This window comes from Tachypleus tridentatus, chromosome 2, assembly GCF_004210375.1.
Source record: "Tachypleus tridentatus isolate NWPU-2018 chromosome 2, ASM421037v1, whole genome shotgun sequence".
Classification (NCBI taxonomy): Eukaryota; Metazoa; Arthropoda; class Merostomata; order Xiphosura; family Limulidae; genus Tachypleus; species Tachypleus tridentatus.
In genome coordinates this window covers 30,130,795-30,154,127 of record NC_134826.1, presented here as the reverse complement: position 1 = coordinate 30,154,127, position 23,333 = coordinate 30,130,795, and the positions used below count along the sequence as shown (strand labels likewise).

Sequence of the window (23,333 nt, the reverse complement as noted above, 5' to 3'; positions counted from 1 at the left end):
TGAACGAGTTTATAATGTTGGCTGGAGTTGGACATTTCCCTGCTTCTTCTGCTCTATCTCTCTTCCTCCAGGACCACACTTCTGAGGAAGTTTTTTGTTAGAGGAAGGATAAGTTTGACTTGGTTTTCCTTGTCTTAGTCTTTCAACCAGACACATAATTCTGACAGTCAGGAGAGACTGTCAACTATGCCTTTCTTGTACCTTATTGATCAGGTTTGTCAAATTTAATGTCTTCTATTTAGCCCTTGATTCTTGTACTTCTTACTTCCCGAAAGAAGAGTCTCATTCCAGTTATTTTCCTCTCTCTCCCACCATTCTTGTTCATACTCAATTTGTTGCTGCTCAAGTACATTCATGGGTGAATATGCATTGTCCCATATGGCCTTTCTATCAATTCTTTTTTGCCTTTCAACATGCCTCATTTCCCTGTTTGGATTCTCAGCATTTAGGTCGTCTCTTTCCCTTGTGGGATTCTAATCCTGTTGCTTTGGTTAATTTTAATAGGTCCCAGTTTACTACAGTTTGCATTACATTGACCAATTTTTTTCAATTCATTCTTCTATTGTCTCAGGCTTCCCATTGGTCTTTTTTTATTAGTTCTCAGCCAATCTCCAGACCTTCCTCTGTAGCTTTAGCCTTCTTCCTCCCTATTTGGATTTTGTGTTGTTGGGATTTACTTGTAGGAATGCACCACCCCAACTGTCAGGCCCTATTTTTACACAAAAGTGTCTTTGGGAATCTTTAGAGTTCAGAATTACTGCGGCGAAATTGCATTCTTCCTCCTACTGATTCTGCTCAATATTTACCTGTTTGAGTGCCCCATGCTCCTTCTTTGCCCTGTCCTTTTTCCAACTTCTGATGTTAACTTTATGCCCATTCCTCTGTCTCACCATCAGTGGTAATGGGATGCTTCTTTAACGATCATGTTACAATTATTGTCTGCCATCTGGAAACCCTTCATGATAGATTCATGAGTGTTATGTGTTCTGTCAGTCAGTCTATGCATTCAATTATTTTTTCCTCTTCCACTGTCCTCTTTCCTGGTTTCTTTTCCTCCTCCTGGTGATTATGTCTTCTCCATTTGTTTGGCGAACTCAGCTCTCAATTTTCTTCATAAGGATGCTGTAGAACATATGGTGCCTGTTCGTGTGGGTTCATATTCCCATCTGTTTGGGGACAACAAAGAGACAGAAGATTGGAGACCTGTTCTCAATCTATCCTGGCTTAATGCATTTCTGGACCTTGATTCACTTTGATTTCATCCTACCTCCTCTCTCTATTCAGTAGATTTTTTTTACTTTAGATGATCAAATATGACGTGACAGATGCTTACTTTCACATCCTCATTACTCAGAAGTCACTTTGTTATTTTCAGTTTGTCCACAGGGAAGATGTGTTCCAGTTCCATGTACTACTGTTTGGTATTGCCTTGGCTCTTAATGTGTTCCGTTGAGTTATCCATGCCTTTGCATGTCCTCTTCATTTGTTAGGTCTTCAGACTCACCATTGTAGGGATGGTTAGCTGTTGTACACCTTTTTCTGAGCTCAGTCTGCCAGGCACATCTACTTTATTCTTTGAGGTGTCTGCTCAAATGGGGTTTCTCATCAAGATAGAGAAGATTTTCTCACTCCTACTTAGTACCTCATTCATGTATTGTTAGTTGCTCCATATTGGCCTGGTATCCTCTACTTGAGCTCTTACTGGAGCAGCAACTCCTCTTCTTACACCTTTATCTAGGTATCTACTCCATTAACCTTGAATGAATGTGTTTCATCCAGATGTTGCCAAACTCCATCATCTTGTGTGGCTTATGTCCAGTCTATAGCTACCTTTCAAGGACTTACTACTTGTGTGGCTTCTTTTCTTATCCAATCCATACATCTTTCCTCATCGTTCATGTATCAACATTATTGGTCTACTTTTCATCAGTGGTCCATTCACCAGAGTTTCTGTTCTCCCCATCCTTCAGTTTCTCACTTATCCTGGTTCTTTATCTCGTTCTTTGATCAAGGTGTGTCTGTTTTCAATTTCCAGTTATCATGCTGCTCTGTTCCACACTTTTTACTTCTCCCTTTTTCATAAATTCTTCTTCTCCCCTGTTATTTATGTTCTTTTCCATTGCTTTTGTATTATTTTTCTGTTCTATCCTTTTAGGCTTTTGTATTGAGACTTCAGTGTCATTCCTTGTAACCTTGCCAATTCTCCTTTTGAACATATTGCTATCTTTTGTTTGTATCACTGTTCCCTTAACACTTATTTCTTTCTCCTTCTCACTGCTTGTCGTTATTGTTCTGCTATTTATGCTATTAATCTTTTCTACACCCTTTACCATGCTTCTTATGATCTTCTTTATTCCAATTGTTCCTTCCTTCCCAAGACATCTTCTGCTTGCGAGGGTTGTTTTATTTTCTCTCATCTTTTCTTCCCTTTTATTTCCCACTTATACTCCTGTTGTGATTCTGATAAGCTTCCTTATCATGTCATTTCCCTTTATTGTAATAGTTCTTGTACTAAATCCTTTCAGGGTTTCCATTCTCATCTCTTTATGCAGTGGAATTCCTCTTTTCCTGTGTTACCCTTACTGGGTTTGGCAACTTATCCATCTAACTCATTCTGACTTGTCAACAGCAGATCATTAGCTGTTTAATGTGTCATTATTCCAGATATGCCATGTTACCATGTCTTTAATTGCTTAGATCCATTGTCCTTTGGAGAATATTGTACAAGTGGGAATATGGACAATTCCTAATAGGTTCATTGCACATTATGTGCATGATATAGCTCTATCTTTCTTGGATGGGTATCATTTTCCATATGTGGTGATTCTTCACATGTGTGTCCACCTTTAAATGGGTTAAGCTGATATTTTGGTTTTACCTAACCATTTCAGAAACATTTTCTGGATCAAACTCAGAGATGATTGTTGCCTCTTCCAGTATGCGAAATCATTTTCTACTAATATTTTCTTTATTTTTCTCTAACACTTCCTGTGGGGATGAAATGTTTCTGTAAGACCACTGGATGTCTTTCTGGTAGTGTGTCTACTATATACAGTAAAACCTGGCTAAGCTGGAAACTGCATAAGGCAGAAACCTGTACAAGCTGGAAATATAAAAAATTTGCAGCATTATCTTAAGATTTCTCATATAAAAGGCCCTCTATATAGTAGAACCTGTGTAATGCAAATGGAAAACTTTCACCTACCTCATCTATCAAGAAGTAGGATTAGAACCTGAGTAAGGTGGAAAAAATGTTTTTGATTAAATATTAATTTCTTATTTAATTGATAATTTCTTTCAATGTTAATATATTATTAATTAAACAAGAATTTATTAATGTTTAAAGAAATTATTAATTAATGTGATCAAAAGTACAGTCAATCATTCTTTCAAATAACAACCTCCAGAATAATGACAGCAGAAAAAGAACAGAATATATTTAACCATAACTTCTGTACTTTTGGTCACATTTGCTGATGGAAAACTAGAGAAACCATGGGTAATAAGTAAAAGTGAAAATTCACGCTGTTGCAAAAATTTAAGGAAGAGTCAATTTCCTGTGGAATGGAAAGCGAATAATAAAGTGTGGATGACAAGTGCTATATTCGAGGAATTTTTAAACAAATTAAACAAAAGAATGGAACAAGAACATAGTAATATTTTACTTTTCACTAGATAATGGAACTTGTCTTCCAAAAGTTCAACTTTAAAAGGTTTGTTTAGTCTTTCTACCACCATGTACAACATTAGTTCTACAGCCACTAGATAATGGAATTATACAGTGTATAAAATTGAAATGCAAAAAACTGATGCTTCAGCATATTATTGCAAATATGGATGACTATAAGAGAATATCTGAAATGATCATGAAAATTGACGTGTTAAATTTAATTATATTTCTAAGTCATTCAGTCAAATGCATAAAAGATGAATGCGTAATAAAGTGCTTTTGAAACTGTGTATTTATTCAGGATAATGGCAGAGATTGTGGGGAAGTTGTTTGTTATGACGATTCTAGTAAAACTCAAACTCTGATTGAGAAAATTGATGCAGATGATTCTGTGAATGTTGACAAGAATGTTTTAACAAAAACTGATGAAAATGATTTAAAATTTATAATAAAATCACAAAATGGTAACAGTGCAAGAGATTTAAAAGATGAACAAAATGAAAAAGATAGTAAGGAAATAGAAATTCCTACTTCCTTACAAGTGTTAAGTTATATTAATGCTATTAAAATGTATGCAAAAATGAAGGGAGGAAGTGAACTTTATCAAAAGGCCATAGAATTGGCATTCTCTTTTAATCCTGTGAGAAAACCCATTGAAAAACAAAACAGTTGAAATTGGACACTTTCTTCAAATAAATTTGATTATGATTTTGTGTACTTATGTATATTTTGAATATCTAATTTGTTCTTATTTTAATAAATATAGCATAAACAGTATAATAACTTTTATTCACAAACTTCTCACTTCCCTTGAGTCAAGCAAATATAACATTCCACTCAAAAATGATATATAATTAAGGAAATGCATGCTCACTGTCTAAGCCGGAAAACCTGCTCAAGTCAGAAATTTTACCTGGTCCTATGCAATTCCACCTTAGACAGGTTTTACTGTATATATTTGAGAACTGTCACTCATGGACTGCATGAATAAAGCAGATACGAGTTTTTGGCTATCCCTACTGACCTTAGGTTTTACAGTCTGGGTCCTTCTGCTTTTCCAAATAAAGAAATGTAGACAGCCATTGCACTGTCTCCAGTGAGTCATTCTTCCAGAACCCCTAACACATCTCCCTCCCATTTCTTCTAGTGGAGCACAGAGGTTCTTATCACTTCCAGTTCCCAGTTACTGGAGTGGTGGACTGTCAAGGTTTTCTCCTGACTGGGTTTTGTACAATAACAAACTCTCAGTCATGTGGACTCACTCAATGAAAAGAAGGCTGTCATCATTATGTTGCTTCTTATACACACATTGTAGCACTATGGATGTTTTCTTCCTAGATGGAATGCACTTGAAATAGTACAGTGTTTCCCAAGGGACTTCCCATGGATGTTTTTACCTGGGTGAACTTCACATGGCTATCTTCATATCAATCCAGTGTGCTTCCCCTGGATGTACTGCAGTTGTTGATTTCTCTTTCATTGTTATACTGCATATTACACATACAGTATAGCATGAAATCTCTTATGCAAGGTCGTTTCTCTGGATATTTTTGCTAAGATAAACCATACTTGACATAATCCAATGTACGCCAAAGGGCTTCTCTCAGTTGATTTTGCCTGGGTGGACCTCATTTGGCTATCTTGTTCTAAACCCAAAGCACTTCCCCTGGATATTTTTGCCCAGGCAGACTACTCTTGTTGATTTTACAAACTTAAAAAAAAGCACTTTTGTGTTGTTTTTGTCCTTGGATCACACTTGGCATAATACATCATAACCTGGGAAGACCAAACTTGGCCTATTAATATATGGTCCTCTAACCCTAACAGTGTATTCTCTTCATTTCCACCATATTTGTCTTATCTTCTTTAGTGAATGAATAGTATACCTGCCCAAGAAGTAGTGTTATATATGTGCCTTGCAATTTAATAGTAGCATACCTGCTTTTTTTTTTTATAGTGATTGCTCTCCACTTGTTTGTTTGTTTTTTCACTTTCTCTGGCCCCTTTATCTTTCAGATGTGAGATTCTAACTATGAGAAAGCAGAAGTAGTACCATTTCAGAAGATAACATTTTCTAATCCTAAAAATGTATTTCCAATAAAACCTCCTCTCACCCACTTTCCACCTTTCTTCCCCACTGGTTTTTGGTTTGTGTATGCCAATTCATGAAAGTGAGGATTGTGCTGCAATTATAGAAGGAGCTACCTTTGCTAGTATAGAAGGCACAATTGGATTGATGAAGGATGGTTACATGATCAGCACATCTAACTGCAGTGACAAAAAATATAAGGATATGAAACACTGGTGCACTGTTCATAGGATTTATTAATGCATAGAAGGCAAGTGAAGGTTGAGATAGATATGAGTGAGAAAGAAGAGGTTAAGTGCCTGTCAGAAATTCATTTTTACTGTTAGAAAATGTTAACTTTCATTGATTGATTTGGTATTTTAATTATTTAAGGGAGAACACTGCATGCATATGGGTATGTCAAATTACTCATGTCATTAGTTTTTACTGAAGTACATTTAAAATTGAAACTATTTTACTATTAGTGTGTATCATTAAAATTGACATCAACACATTACTCATAAATCATATTTTGATATTATATACCTTTTAATTTCTTAATTTCAAAAAGAGATACTTAAATAATAAATAATAGAAATACTTAAATAATTTCTGTCTCCACTTCTTTGTTTTATGTAACACTTGTTTGCTCCAAATTGTATGTTTTAGATATTGTTATCACAACTATATGATGTCCTGAGTTTAACATAAATTATATATTTTTAATATAGATATTACTAAAACATAACCTAAATCTTTAGTCTCCAATATTCTTTTTTTAAGAGTCAAACATCAACAAAATTTAAAAAACAGATATAAACTGTTATGAGCCTGAGGTTGTTTAGGATAGATATTTGTAATTTTATGTTAAATGTTCCAGTCATTTTAGAAAGGACAAAAAAAAGAGCAATTTTGATTTCTTTCTCTCTTTTTTTTGTGATGGTGATTACAAGGTTGGTCAAATAAACTGAATCTGTATTGTGTTTGGGTAGAGAAAATAACATTTAAATATAGTTTTACCAGATGTCAGAAGAAGAGAGTATTTTTAATCTTAGCATAAATCAGCTTGTACTCAAACTAGTGGACAGTCTGATTTTGACTATGACTCCATAAATTCAGAAACAAATCTTCAGTAAAGATACTTAGATAAAAGATATGACCTTTTTGTGTGTGAAAGAACTGTAATGTCAAATTTTGCAAAAATATTTACTTCATTGAAAGTTATAGTATGTATAATTTCATGGCTTACATGATGGTTGCAAGTTTAGTCAAAATTATCAAACCCATATAGAGAGGGTTAACTAGCAATTTTTTAATTATCATCATTGCTTATAAGACTGATGTGGTAATTGAAAATGACTAGTATTAGCCATTATATGATTAGCTTATTAATGTGTCATATTTAAGGTATATTCAGGTATATTGTTAAAAATGCATTTTCCTGCATTTACCTATGCTTCTTGAATAAAACTTGGTCAGCTTTTAAGTTGTGTCAATCTAATCTCTAGGTAAGTTTTACACAGTGGAGTGATGAAAAGGTTTGTACCTTCCTGTTTTCGGAAGGTGCCAAAGGTTAAGTAACACTGGTGTCTCTATCTTTTGATTGCAGCTGAAAAGTACATGCAGGTTGATATAGTGTTCAAGTGATAGTATGGTGACCTATGATTAGATTTATAAGCAGCCAATCCAAGCTATTGAATAAACTTAGTGCAGTATGGCCACATGCATATATATTCTCTGTTTACTCTAGTGATCCTATTTTAGCTCCAAAAGCTGTTAATTTTTTATCTGCAAATTATTATTATATAGAATGTGACCACTATTAGTTCCAGATTAAAAATGTCTCTAATCAATAGACTGACTGTCATTGTGATTAGAGGTCTGTGTAACACAAGATTGAATAAGATGATCTTTGTACAGGACTTCTAGTTACCAATCAATTAGTAATGGTAAACTTCAGTGCTGGTTGAGGTCACCAATTATCAGGAGACATCTGGAGATGTGGACAATTAATGTTCATGAAGAGAAGCAGTACCAAGAGACTGGGATTCCTTAGGGCAACTAGAAGGCTTCCAGTCAGGCTAAGTGCCCAGTAAATGCCATCAAGGGATATTTAAAAGCTGAAAATGAAATTGAATGCAGAGGCAACAAATACAAATAAACATTGTTGTATATGTAGCTTTTTGATACAAACAAAACTGTAGCATTACATAGGCATTATTAGTGTCTCACCCACATTGATGGGAGGAATACTGTTCAGGCATTTTACTTAGATCATAGTCATATGGTAGCAAGTTTAAGAATATTAACTAAGTGGTACTGTAGGAAACCTTCAAAAAGGATGTGAGTCAGTTTCAGTTAATTAACTGCTGTAAATAATTTTATGAGTGCCTTGTATTCGTTCTAAATGGTTCAATACTCATTGACATAAGGGATTTGTTGAGAAGTATATGTGGACCTATAATACAACTGTAGGTATATTCTACTTTTGTTTCAACCCATGGAATGCCAAGCAGTCCACTGAGAATGATTTATGACAGCTACGTGGGAAGGTATGTCCTAAAATTAGTATGCCATCTGCAGGTAAAAAGGAAGTTCTACCAATAAGTTTGTTGAGGGGCTTCCAAACAAACTGTAACAGATTTACCACTTCGTGTTTATTTTAATATGTACATTTCTTTCAATATATTTTTTATGCATGTGATATATGTTGTTAGGTATGTATTGCCTGCTCTCTAAATTTGTAGAAGATTCTCGAGAGTAAGAATCAACAATATTTATTTTATGAAAATGCTAGTGTGTTTTTGAACATTGTTGAAAGTTCTAGAATCTCGTGTGATTGGTATATAAAACAAACATACCAAGAGACAATTATTATTTGTTACCTATAGTCAGTATACTATAAGCCTCAGAAGCAATAATTGTAGATAATGCTTGTTAATCAAAAAACTACAGAATTTGACCACGAACATTTACAGATTTCAAATATTACAAGTTGTTCAACTTCAGTGAATTACTTTGGACATTATTATTTCTGCAGGAACATTAAATATCTTCACCAAGAAAAGTCAGGTTATAAGCAGTGTGAGGCTAATCAAACTAGTTAGCTTAGGTGAGGTGCAATAATGTCAACTCAACTTTGTAGACTATACAAGAAACAAGTACTAATTTTGTAATTATAAGAATGTCTCTATGGGTTAGGACAGTTTAAATATTAGCGAATTTTAGTGGTCAAAAGTAAGAATGATGTTGCCTAACCCAAATTAGTTCATGTGTATGATCCAGCTCTGCAGATTCAATCTCATTCCTATCCTAATGGAACCAGGTTATATTTGTATAACAACCATATAGTAGTGAAAGGACTGATTGTGGTCAAATGATAAGCATGTTTGCCATTGTCATGAAGTGGGGACAGAGAGCAGTAGGACTAAAATGATATTGGCCAAGTAGAAGCTCAACGAGTCCTGTGGATTGAGAAGTTCGAGTTAACAGAGATATATGTTCTATGCATGATTAAAGAATAAACACAAGTAAACTCCATACAAGAGTTGCTTGACAAAGGTAACCCATTGATTACTTTGAAGAGAATAATGGTTGTATTCTGGAAGTTAGGACCTTTTTTTTTTCATCCCACATACATCTAGCTGACTTTTGGACCAATTGGAAAACATATGACCTTGTACTTTAAATATGGACTATATTACTTATGATCAGATTCTAGACTGATTTTAATGTTTTGTTTTGTTTTTAGCTAACCAATGCTATTTATCTCATATTGTATGCAAACTCCTCATCTTCAAACTTACACAGTAGGATGAAATTTTAATGATCAATACCAATATAGCCAGGACATTCTCTTTGTTGAATAACTGAAATTCAAGGTTAATTCCAAGATCTGACACAAAAGAACCCCTGGATGAAGATGCATTGGACATAAAGGATCTAAATAACTGCCTTATGTCAGTTATTGGACTGTCTCTGAAGTCCTCATGAGCCAGGCATTCCCAATTTACCATGGACAAGCTAGTGAAAGCCAAGCAACATAAAAGCCTATAATCACAATACTGCTCATGGCCCAAAATCATAGGATATCTATGATCATCTTGTGCAACCCCAACCAATGAATTCCTGCCTTCAATGGAATCACAATATTCTAAAGTCAAGACAGACATTTCCAGAGCTAAGGTCAGCATAAGAATTGGTTGTTTGATGGGAAAGTAATTTGGAGCCAAAGGTTAGGGACCCAAAAATTATCAGTTGGATAGCTACTTGAAGTACAGTGGTAAGGCAGTCCTGGTACCAATAAAATCTGCAGCCACAAAATATTGAGGTGAATGAAGGATCTCCATCTAAAAGTCAAGGTATACTACATTAGAAGTCCTGTGAGACACCACAATGACAGCTAAGAATCAACCTTCCAACAATATCACTATACAGCTAACATTGCATTAAATCCTAGTATGAAAGTAAAACTGTTAAGAGATGATGGCAACGTGGATAGAGGCCTGGGTCCTGCACAACTGGGAGGATGACCAATTGCATTGGAGGTGCATTCCACTTTCCCAGCTGGAAAAGGACGTCCACCAGCAAGGCATGGGACTGTTGTATAATTTGAATGCTTTAGTCCAGGCTTGCATTAGCAGTTGTGCTACTAGCAACAATGTCACAGATACATTGCCAATTTATAAGGTTTGCTACAGGGATTGATGTGAGAGAGTTGGATCTCATGCTTGCCATTAGGTATTTATATTGTATGTAAATTTCTTTTTTATTTATTTTGTGTGTGTTGTATATTATGGATATCTGAGTATTTTCCTTTTATTTTAGTTTTGTGCTCTTAACTTATATATGTTTTTGAATAGCCTTTTGTAATGTCAAGAGTGTCTTTAATTGCTAATGGGTGTAATAAGTTTATTATTATCAAATTGTATTTAATGTCAAATGGTTTTCTTTCTTTAGTGGCTTGTAATGCTGAAAGCCAGGTTTCAATATCTATGGAAGGCACAGCTAATTGATTATGGGTGTACTAAGTTTATCATTATCAAATTGTATTTAATATCAAGTAGTTTTCTTCCTTCTAGTGGCTTATAATGCTAAAAACCAGGTTTCAATATCTATTGTTCGATTGATTGGTTTGAATTTTGCGCAAAGCTACATGAGGGATATCTGTGCTAGCCACCCCTAATTTAGCAGTGTAAGACTAGAGGGAAGGTAGGCAGCTAGTCATCACCACCGTCATCTCTTGGGCTACTCTTTTGCCAATGAATAGTGGGATTGATCATCACATTATAAAGCTGAAAGGCTAAAAGGGTGAGCATGTTTGGCATGACAGGGATTAAAATCGACGATCCTTAGATTACGAGTCAAGTGTCTTAACCACCTGGCCATGCCAAGCCCAATATCTAGGAAGGCATAGCAAAGATAGCCCATTGTGTAGCTTTGTGCATTTCCACAAACAAACACTTCATTATGTTTTGTACAGAAAATGACATTTACTATTGTTTTTTGGATTAACTGAAAGGATTGTTTTGCTATGTTGTAAATATGTTTAAGGTATTTTACTTCCTAACATTTGCAATTTGTGTTATTTTGAATTATAGTTGTAATACCTGAGTTGGAAGGTTTTAATTTTTTATTATGTAGTGTGTATAGACTACCCATTCTGAAGGGGAGTAAGTGATCTTTGTTAAAGAGTGTTTTTATGTGGTTTTTAGTGTTAAATATTTATATACAGGGTGTCCCAAAATAACGTTTACACTCTTTGGATCATTATAACTTGCCTTGTTTGTTGATTTTAACAATGAAACAAGATACAAATGATAGCCAAAGGATTTATTTAAAGATTTAATACTGAAATCAAGAGAAAAAATAACAAATAAAATTCTTCCCAAGGAAAACTCTCCTTGGTTGAAATAGTAAAATGTCACAATTTGCTTGCTTCACTTCAGGTGTTCAAACTGAAATCCGTTCTGCTCCAGACACATCTCATAACGGGAAGAAATGGAAGTGCATACATCAAACACCATCTCATCTGGTATTAAAGCACATTGTTCTTCTATGGCAACTCTCAATTCGTCAATTGTTGCCCTTTTTGTGCTGTAGACTTTGTCTTTCAGAAACCCCCACAAAAAGAAATTCATGGGTGTCAAATTTGGTGATCTAGCAGGAAATTTTACACTTCCTCTTCGTCCAATCCATCTGTCTGGCATAGATGCATCCAGATAAGCTCTCACGTCGCGATGGAAGTGGAGAGGAGTGCCATCCTGCTGGAAGAAACACTCTTCTCCAAATTGTTCTTGGATGCATGGCATGGCAAACTCTTGTAGTATGTTGAGATAATTCAATCCTGTTATGGTGTCTTGGAAAAAGAATGGTCCGATGAGTCCCCTAGCGGACAGACCACACCACACATTCACTCCAGGCAAATTCAAATGATGTTCCTCTGTAACATGTAGATTTTCTACTGCCCAGTAGGTGCAGTTGTGTCGATTTATTGAACCATTCAGCTTAAATGTTGCTTCGTCACTCCAATTAATTTTTAGTGGAAATTCATCATCGCCTGCACATCTAGCAAGATACCATTCACAGAACTCAACCCTTCGATCAGGGTCATCTTCATTCAGAGCGTGAACAAGCGATGGGATGAAACTTTTGAATTGGGAATGCTTCAAAATGCGATGAATGCTGGATTTAGGGATACCTGTTTCACGAGACAGTTGGCGCACTGATTTTCTTGGAGAATGCAGAACATTATCAATGACCTCTTGCTCTCTTGTTGGGCTTGTTGATGATCTTTTTCGACCGGAACGACCCTTTCTCATATGGTGGAGAGTTCCGTGTTCACCAAACTTGGCAATGATGCGTGAAATGCTGGGGCGAGATGGCGCATCTATATGGAACTTTCTAGTAAAACGTCTTTGCACTTCAGCTTTGTTTTCGACTTTCCAAAAAGTTTTGAGAATGAATATTTTGTGCTCGATTGTAAGCTGATTATCCACCATCCTTGGACGCAAGTCAAATCTGAAAGAAAAGAAACGGTTTATTAGCTATACACAGTCAAAGAGTGTAAACGTTATTTTAGGACACCCTGTACATATGTATATTTGTTTTAATTTTTGCAATCTTTTTAAAGGTTGTTTTAGGTATTTTGCATTTCTTTGTAAATATTATTTCATAATTTCAGAATATGTTATATTTTAGATATAGATAAAGGGTTTTTGATTTTCTTTGCATTTGTTTGGTGAAATTGTTTATTATGAATTATATTTCTGTGTCAAAGGTTTTTATAACATGCATTTATTACATTGATAATATTGTTTTTATGTTATATTTTTCTTTATTATGATTAAGCAGTGGTGTTTTCAGAGGCATTAGAAAGTTAATTCACTTCTTAATTAAGGCATGAATTTAAAGTTTATTGATTTGAAAGGTAGAATTAAATCTCTGTTTGAAAACATAGCTGAAGTGAGAAAGATAAGAAAGAGTGGTATGTGAATATACCATGCATTTCGATATTATTCTGATATTATAACATTTACTATATATATGTGCAGGTTTACGTAACATGTATGGTCAAGAAAACTGTTATGTTGATTTCGTATCAGCTGCTTTTGCGCCTTTGTTGTTGCCTAGTACATAATATTTGTGCTACCCAGGTAGATATGGTTCAGTACTACATGCTGTTCAAGGATGTCAACATTAGTGTCCTTCAGTGGTCATTCAGGTGATATCTAGGGGTTATGTAATCACCAATGTTGGAATGACAATGACCAGTCATGTTGGTATTAGTAACCACTTTGTTAAGTACATTTCTTGTAAACTAAGGAATGTTAGATTTAGAGTCAGAATAGGATCTTTCAAGGAAATATTTAAAATAATTCAGCAAAAAGAAACAGTCTATCATATCATAACACAAGTACACATTTATACACTGTGTTATTGTTTAGTGTAGTTGTAAAGAATATGCATTTCATATTTCAGTTTCTGTCCAATCCTATTATTTAATTTAATACTACTGGCCGGCTTGTTGAACTAGTTATATATATATATATATATATATAAGCTGTTCTTTAAAGAAATATGCATATTTAGATAAGTATTACAAACACAATAGTAACCAAAATATACAAGCACTGAGAAGTTTAAATGTTTATCTAACTATATTTGTGAGCCACTACAGATGTTCCTCACATTTGTGATATTCTGTCCCTTCATATTTCACAGGTGCAAATTATGAAGAAAGTGTCTTATTACAGGAAAAGCAAAGTGTAACATGACCATTACCTACATACTGCTACAGTGGACTGAAGTTAATAGTTAAAATATTAGCTTATCTTCAATTGTACATTTTAATGACCTTTGTGCGGTCAACATAAAAGTTTGTATATGTGTTGATATGTGTTTATTCATCGAGTACACATGTACAAAAAAAAATAACCTAACTACAAATGGCAGCACTTACCTCAATATTCTTAACACTCCCACTTAATTTTAAGTTTTACACAAACTTACAATTACTGTCAATAATCTTACAGTTATTCTAAATGTTTCACAATTACTTTCAATCTATTATTATAATTGTCACTTCATGTGGTTCATTTATCCATTGGTGCCAGTCCAACTTTATCTCTGAACCTTTCAAATGCATTTCTGGCAAGTGACTTTGTAAGAATGTCAGCAGTCATACTGTTTGTGGGACAATATTCCAGTTTTACTGATCCGTTCTGCACACATTGGCAAATGAAGTGGTAACGTATATCAGTGTGTTTTGTTCTTGCATGACCCACTGGATTCTGTGCCATGGCGATTGTTCCTTGGTTATCTTCCATGATACGAACAGGGTTATCAACTTCAGAACCTATTTCTTGCAGTAGTCTTCTCAACCATACTGTTTCCTGTGCTGCAAGACTCAAGGCTATATACTCTGCCTCTGAGGTGAACAAGGCCACCGTGGATTGCTTTTTGCTAATCCAACTTACAGCTGCTCCTGCTTGAATGAAGATATTTCCTGATGTGGACTTCCTATCATCCAGGTCTCCAGCAAAATCTGCATCTGAATAACCAGTAATGACATCTCCCGGTACCTTTTCAAACTTAAGACTAAGATCAGCTGTTCCTTTCAAGTAACGTAGGATTCTCTTTGCTGCTGTCAAATGTGCTGTGTTGGGATGAGCACAATATTTCGATATTGCTCCCACTGCATATGCAATATCTGGTCTTGTTCCCATTGCAGCATACAGAAGGCTGCGTACCAACGACTGGTACAAACTGCAATCAACCTGAGTGCTGATACCATCATCCTTTTGCAGTTTCACGTTTACATCTGATGGAGTTGCAACTGCCTTACACTCAGTCATTCCAAATTTCACCAGCATAGTTTGGACATACTGTCTTTGATTTAACCATACACAGCCATTCTTTTCATCCTGAACAACACTGAGTCGAAGGATGTAATGGAGCTTTCCAAGGTATTTCATGCAGAATTTTTCCTTCAGTGCTTCCTTTATAGTGATTATTTCATCATCACTATCAGCAACCAAAATAATATCATCCACATATACTGCAACTATTGCTAGATTTTCATCCTTCCGTATGTAAACACATGGATCTGCTGAACTCTGAACAAATTCTAGTTCCATCATCTGTTCATGAAATGATTTGTTCCAACAGCTTGGCAACTGTTTTAATCCATACAGTGATTTTTTTCAGTTTACACACAAGGTTTTCCTTCCCTGGAACAGAGTAGCCTTCCAGTTGTTCCATGTATATTTCTTCATCCAGATTTCCATTCAGAAATGCAGTTACAACATCTATCTGGTGAATTTTCAAGTTGTTCTGCACAGCAAATACACTCAAGGAGCGAATTGATGCATAGCCCACCACTGAAGAGAAGGTTTCCTCGTAATCCAGACCATAATTCTGCGAGGAACCTTTAGCCACCAGCCTACTCTTGAACCTCTCTACATTTCCAGTATTTCCATACTTAACTTTGAATACCCACTTACAACCTATAGGTTTTCTTCCAACTGGTAATTTCACCAGATCCCAGGTGTCATTTTCTTGTAAATACTCAAATTCTAGATCTGTGGCTGACTTCCACTCCTTTGCATAGTCACTTGAGATTGCTTCACTTAATGTGCTTGGCTCTAACATACTGCATAAGTTTGCAGTGTGACAAACTGATTCATTTGCTGCTGCCATGTCAGCATACTCATCATATCCATAGTGGATGGAGGTTTCCTGTTTCTTGCTGGTTGTTCAGCTTTAACTTCTGTTTCTTGATCCACTCTCTGTTCACTTGATGAGATATACTTATTTGTCACAAGCTCTTAACCAAATTCTGTTTCATTAAAGATAACATCTTGCCGTATGAAAATCTTCCTGGATTTTTCATCATACAGTCGATATCCCTTGGTGCAGTTATCATATCTGATGAAACGTACCTTCATAGACTTCATGTCTAATTTCTATCTTGACGCATCTGGCACATATGCATATGCAAGACATTCAAACACTTTCATGTGTTCTACATCTGGTTTCTTCCCATACCATCTCTCATATGACGTACCACCATCTTTTATTGCCAATGTGGATACTCTCTTACCCACATATGCTGCAGCAGCTACAGCTTTTGCCCAGTACATTCTTGGTAACTTAGCATGTGACAGCATGCTTCTTGCTGATCCCACAAGAGTTCTGTTCCTTCTCTCAGCAACACCATTTTGTTCTGGGCAATATGCTACTGACATCTCATGCTGAATGCCTCTTGACTTCAAATATTGCTGGAACTCATCTGATGTATATTCTCTGCCATTATCTGTGCACAGAGTTTTTATGAGCTCTCCAGATTCATTTGAGTACAACTTCTCAAATTCCTTGAATTTCTCAAAGACTTCTGACTTCTGTTTCAAGAAATACACTCTGCAGCATCTTGAGTAATCATCAATAAATGTAACAAAGTACTTGCTACCTCCAATAGATGGAGTTTGCATAGGACCACAGACATCACTGTGTACCAGTTGCAGTCTTCCCTTTGATCTGATTTCTCCCACTGACTTAAATGGCTTCCTGTGCATTTTATGTTCAGTTCATCCCTCACAGAAACTGGTTTCATCAGACTTCTGGAATTTGTTTCCACTTACATTACCACTCCTGACAAGCTTTTGTAACTGTGAAACACTGACATGCCCTTGTCGTTGATACCATATATCCAAGCTATTCATGCTGCTGTTTGAGGCTACTGAGGCATTCTCAGTAACACTGGTCTTACAGTCCAGTTGGTATAGACCATCATTCTTTCTTGTACCTATGCCATGGAGTTGTCTTGATTTACCTCGGATGTAACAGTGATTAACTCCAAACTGAACAATATTTCATTTTTCAGTAGCAGCTCCTACTGAAAATAGATTGCTAGCTAATTTTGGTATATTTGAAAGACACTCTGCATTGTGGCATGCTTTGAATAACTGCCTTTAAATGTCATTTCTAGTTAACAGTTTCCAACTCCAAGAGCTTCAACAGTTCTTCCATCACCAATCCTAACTTGCTGAGATGTGCTAAACTTGTGATAATTTGATAATATGTTCCTCTGGTGTGTCATATGCCTAGATGCACCAGAATCCATCAACCATTTCCCATTTCCTATTCCTTTATCCTGGTTTGTTACAAAGGCAACACCATTGTTTCCATCAGTATAATCTTCTGCCACATTAATATCCACATTCTTAGCTTTGTGGACCATTCCCTTTAGTGTTGAACAATTGCCTTTCATATGTCCCTCTCTGCTACACTTGTAACACTTGAAGCTGTTACCCCTTTTCTTTATTTCTTGTGTTCTATGTGGTTTGAAGTTGCTGCTAGTGGCTAATGCAGTTGATGATGTTTCATTTGATGTGGTCTTTTTCTTCTTTTGTTCTCCATTAATCAGTGCCTGTTGCACAAATTCTAATGAGATATCATAAATTCTGGTTTCCAGGGCTGTAACAATAAGTAAGGTAACAATCTGATCCTCTTCTGCTATTTCCACCCCAACTGCAGCAAGCTGATCTGTTAATTCCTTCATTTGTTTCAAATGTTCCTGGACTGTCATGCTTTCTTTCATCTCACATTGAAAATACTTCTTTTTCAGGAATAGTTTATTGGCTAGTGTGTTCCTATCAAAGTGAGCACATAGTATATTCCATGCTGCCTTAGGAGTTGTGCATGAGGTGACAAGATAGAGTTGTGCACCTTGAATATTCGGAACAATTGTTGAAAATGTTCTTTCCCTTTTCCTGTTGAAATCTGCCCTTGTTTGATCATTGGCTGTCTCTGCCAATACCTGTGTTTCAGTCACATGGCCCCATAGGCCTTTTCCTCTCAATAAATGTTCCATTTGAAATTTCCATGTGGCCCAATTATTTTCTCCCAACTTATCAATTGATATTTTATCTTTCATTGTCAAACTATTTCAACCACAACTGTAATATTCTTTTCTTTGATTTCTTCCTTTATATGATTTGAGAAAATAGTGTCAATCAATATTTTACTTACAGTTTATCTTGGTATTTCACAATGGCTTTCAGACAAAGGAAACGGATCACCCAGCACTTGTGATATGATAAAGTATTCATGTAAATCCTGTGCCATCCAAAACTGTTCTACACTAATCCTCAGTATCTCCTGGATTACTTGTACTATCAATTTTAAAACAGTTTCATCTGTTTACGCACTATTAGAGCATTCCTGGGCCCATAACCTGTTGATATGTGTTTATTCATCGAGTACATGTATAAAAAAAAACACCTAACTGCAGGTGGCAGCACTTATTCTTAACAATATTTACCCTTTTTCATGATTATCTTTCACTTTTTGATGTTGTAAATTGAATTAGATTCAAGTTGTTGCTCTGTTGAGTAGCTACAATTTCTTTAGTAACACTTATATAAAATTTATCCTTTTGTTGTGTTAGAATAGTTAGTATATTTTAAATATTCTTGAAAATGTTGTTTTATCAACATCTACAGGGTAAAATCAAATAATTTGATATGAGCAAATAATTATTGCCATTTCTGTTTTCCAGGTAACAGTCATGTGGTAGGGAAATCCATTGAACTATTGGTGTTCAGTCTCCTGATTCTGACTACAAGAACCGAATGTTATGGGTCAACTTACATTGGTTGGTTTTTTTTTAGCACTTAATTTTCAATGATTTGTTGTTTATTCTTATTTAAATAGTATTATAAATGGTATTATTCTGCCTAAAAATATGCAGCTAAAACATATTGTAAACACTGTAATTTTTATTAATCTAACTGAATTTCCTGATAAACTTCTAATTGACTAAGGATTGGCATATGGCAGTGTAAACAACCAAACTATGAAGCAACTGCTAAATTTTAATTGACAATTTTTACATCTCTATAGAATTAAAAATAGATTTGAACAATATTGTTATCAAATATTCCATTTTACGTTTTTGCTATTACTCTTCAGTTGTACTTTTCATGTCCAAGAAAAAGAAATGTGAATCTCTTGATTTATTTTTAAAATTTTCCTCTAGATGTAAAATGTATAGAAGATGGATAGTGCCAGATTTGAAAATTACCTTATAAACTGTTGGTGTTGTTTATAATAGAAACACAATGTAGTATGAATAAAACAAATAATTCCAAATATAACCCTTGTTTTTGAATATGTATGCTTAAGGTTTTTCTTTGTGAATCTTTTAAATATGGAAATAACCAATTTTTTCCATTTACTTTTAATAAGAACACTTATTTTAAACATAAGATTTTGAATCGATAAAAGGTATATCTATCACTTTGTTGATGTGGAAAAGCTCTAACTCATTTACTAAAAGTAAAAATTAATATTTCATACAGCAGCTATACATGTGTTATAAAATGTATCTTTATCAAAGATATGTTTAGATGTAACAGTTTTCTGAATATATGTAAATTTTTGTCATATAGGAATCTTTACTCAAGAACACATGGATAACTAGCTTCTTTGAACACCAAAATAAATATACTTTGAAGAATAAGTTAATTGTACAGATACTAAAGATCTACTTTTCCTACTCTCTATTCACATTCAGCTTTATAAACAAGCAATAGAAAAAATGGTTGGGATAACTGATAGCAAAATTGTATATTTTGTTCCCTCTTATTACAGATTTAAAGACTTTTAAAAATGTCTAAGATGAATCAATTAATCTGGAATATTTTTTATAGTAAGGCTTTTAAAAATTTGTATTATTGTACAGCATAGTGACATATGCTTTGTAATGGATGATGTACCAAAATGTTGTATTGCTACAATGCATTGAATTTTATGTGTTGAAGCAGTACAAAACATTTAAAAAGCTAGTTTATTCAGTTTGTCTTTTATAGTTTAATTGAATCTTGTTTAACATAAAATTAGGCTTTGAACTTTATTCTCTTTGGCTGTTTAGCATAATAAATAAATTGGGCTCTAAATATGAACAAGAGTATATTTGGTAAACTAACAAAATATCCTGAAGCACATTGTGATTTACAGCTTCATAAACATGAGAGCACCAGAAAAATTATTTATTTAATGTTGTATACTTTAATATCTTTATTACTATGAGTTTTTCTTTTATTCATGAAATAGCTGATGAGAAGTAAATATATACTGGCCGTAATCATAAGTATTATGTAATGACCTTTTGTGCTTCCTGCGGATAAGCAGGCAATATTTCAAGGAAATAAATACCTTTGAAAGTAGTACCAATACGTATTAAACAATACATTGTGACTGTTTATACATGTTAGTTGTGTACATTTAATTTTAAACTATGTACATATTTTATTTGAATGAGTATTCAGTTTGTCTTTCATAGTGTAACTAAAACTGGTTTGTTGTAAAAGAGATGCTAAGAAAAGAATATTATTCATTGTTTAATTTGTTCTGTGGTAGGTAGGTTTGTACTTTTAAACATAATAAAACAGAAAAATCAGTGGTGTTTTCAAATTCTGTCATGACTTAAGCATCAACATAGCTTCAGTAAAACAAGTATAGCAGAAAACTGAAAAATGGTGTAGGATTACCTTTGTCCACCTCTCCACTTTGGATTAATTCTCACCCAAGGGAAGCAGTGAAGAAAAAATATTTGTCCATTGTACAATTTTGATTTGCTTTTTTTGTGTGTTTATGTGTAATGTTTTGTAACATTAATAAATTTACAGTTATTCATTTTTTTGTTGTTTTTTGTAAAACTTGTATGTGTAAGTCTCGTGTACTTACATAATTTCCATTACTGTATGTTCAGAATTTGTTTATGTAATCAAATATACACAAATCACTATTGGCATATGTATTGACATGCAATGCACATAAGCACACCAATACATACTGTTCGGTAGCATACTGGTAGCATGGCAACAAATTGTGATATCCTACAATTCATATAAGCAAACACCACTTGTTAACTAGATTTACACCAACTCAAATGATATAAAAAATACAAAACTCAAGCTATTAAATATTTCACTACTCACCATTAAATTATTTCATTTAGAGAATTCTACCTCTCATCAATTAATCTGGACTGTGGTAAATTATGAGAACAACACTAACCTTCTTATACTGCTTAGGATTGTTTTTTATTCGCCACTGTGAATTTATATTTAACATAATTTGAAGAATATGCCTTTAGTATATATGAACATCTTGACAAATTGAGGGAAACCTATTTGTTCAACATGCTAGATCTGATTTTGTGAACTGACAAGTTGAACTAGGTGATATGAGTAAACGTATATCTTTTTTTCAACATGTGAGAAGGACAGTACAAATTCATCATTATGCAATTCACCTGGAGTAATGTACAATTGAAAGGTTATGGAGCTTGAATTTAAAACAGAGCAGTCGAAGAAATGTCTCATTTCTTGGGACAAAAGTTTTATTTGCATAATTCTTGTTGCAACTAAGAACTCGAGGGTTATATTCCAGTGTACCAAATGTGCAGACTTGAAATTGATATTGGGAAAAATGTGTATTGACATGCATGAAGTAGTTGTTTTTAGTCAAATACTCTTTAGGTCTGGAAAGAGAGTCTACTGACCTGACAGTTTTATTGGTTGATATTGTATTTTCAACGACTTGTAGTCAGTGTTGAGTGATGGGTGCCCTGCCCCCTAGAACGGTGTAAAGTTGCAGATCATACATGGTGGCCACCAGCAATTCATATCAAAATATTTAGCTCCACTCATTAATTTTCACTTAGTTTGAATTTCAATTTGTAAATGGTATCATGTTTGAGTTGTGAATAGTGCATTGATCTTTTTACATGTTCTTTTCTCCAAATTTATTTAATACTTTAAAAAATGTGGCATCATTAACTGACACGTAATTAAATGCCAAACTGGGAACTGTATTTTGTAAGAGTCCCATCTTGGATCCTTTTTTTACTGGAAGTATCAATTTCATTAATTAAATACATCTTATTAATGAAGCTTGAATAAGAAAGACCATTATGCTAATAGTGTGCTGAGAGTTGTATTGTTGGTAATAATGTGCTCTAATTTCGACAGACCAATGTTCTTGAAAGGTATAGTATGTTCCAACATAAGTAAATTATTACTGAAGCATATAAATTGTTGTTTGCATACCTATTTTCAAAGAAACTTGTCAACGATATCAATTTTAATGGCAGTATTTTCACTATCAGTGTCAATCTCAAGGGATGTTTCCTCCATTCTACGTATCACTCCTTTTATACCTTTTATAATTAAATATTTGCATAAAATACTTTATAAATACACTGCAGTGTGATATGATTAAAGGCGTTTTGGTGATAAGACCCACAATTAAAGAGACAAATACAAGTCATTTTTATGCTCATAGCATTATTTGGAAGAAGCAATTCACGTATTTATAACTAGGATAATTTATCTTCGTATATATTCACGAGCTATTCACGATTATTGTTAGTCACAGGTTCACAAAGAAAGAAAGAGGTAACTGACCGGAAGCTGACCACATGTTTGGAAGGGGTTGTGTAACTGAGTGTCGGAATGTAGAGGGCGGTGTTAGATGTTTGAATATATAATTTTATATTATTTTATTATATTTAATATAGGTATAAAGGCGCAACTAAACAAATTACAACTAAAAATGAAAAAAGCCAATACAATTTCACAAACACTTTATTCCTACCTACGTAAAACCGACTCACGCACACAACAAATATACTGCATCCCCAAACCTCATAAACCAGATTGTCCATTACGACCAATAATGTCCACATATGAAGCATTTAATTACAATCTTGGCAAATACATAGCATAGGCATTCTCCAAATATGTAACATCAGCCAGCTCATTCATCAAAGACTCTTTTAATTTCAAGTCTAATCTAAATCAACTTAATCATAAAGCCTTAATGGCCAGTTTCGATGTTATATCCATCTTTACAGAAGTTCCAACTACTGAAGCCTGCAAGATAGCCTTAGAACTCTATATCCGAGACCCTAACGAAACTATAGACATTCCAAGCAACCCTCATAGAATTCGTCACGATAAAGACAAACTTCATGTTCAACAACCACAACTATATACAAACAAATGGCCTAAGCATGGGCAACCCAGA

The 23,333-nt window shown here is 34.4% G+C and overlaps 2 protein-coding genes across 2 annotated transcripts in view; one reads left to right on the top strand and one right to left on the bottom strand.

The window, feature by feature from the left end:
* Window positions 1-20,936, top strand: part of LOC143240222 (uncharacterized) — a 74,646-nt gene extending 53,710 nt beyond the window's left edge. Inside the window, exon 4 of the mRNA XM_076482343.1 lies at window positions 18,799-20,936. Coding sequence (XP_076338458.1) covers window positions 18,799-18,917 — 119 coding nt within the window. The 3' untranslated portion in view covers window positions 18,918-20,936. The remainder of the gene's footprint in view (window positions 1-18,798) is intronic.
* Window positions 11,570-22,757, bottom strand: LOC143240217 (uncharacterized). Its single transcript, XM_076482332.1, has 2 exons — window positions 22,712-22,757; window positions 11,570-12,758 (listed from the first exon to the last, which is right to left on the bottom strand). Exon 2 carries the CDS (start codon window positions 12,737-12,739, stop codon window positions 11,678-11,680), a length of 1,062 nt encoding a protein of 353 aa, XP_076338447.1. The 5' UTR covers window positions 12,740-12,758; window positions 22,712-22,757; the 3' UTR covers window positions 11,570-11,677.
* Between the last annotated feature and the right edge of the window lie 576 nt (window positions 22,758-23,333).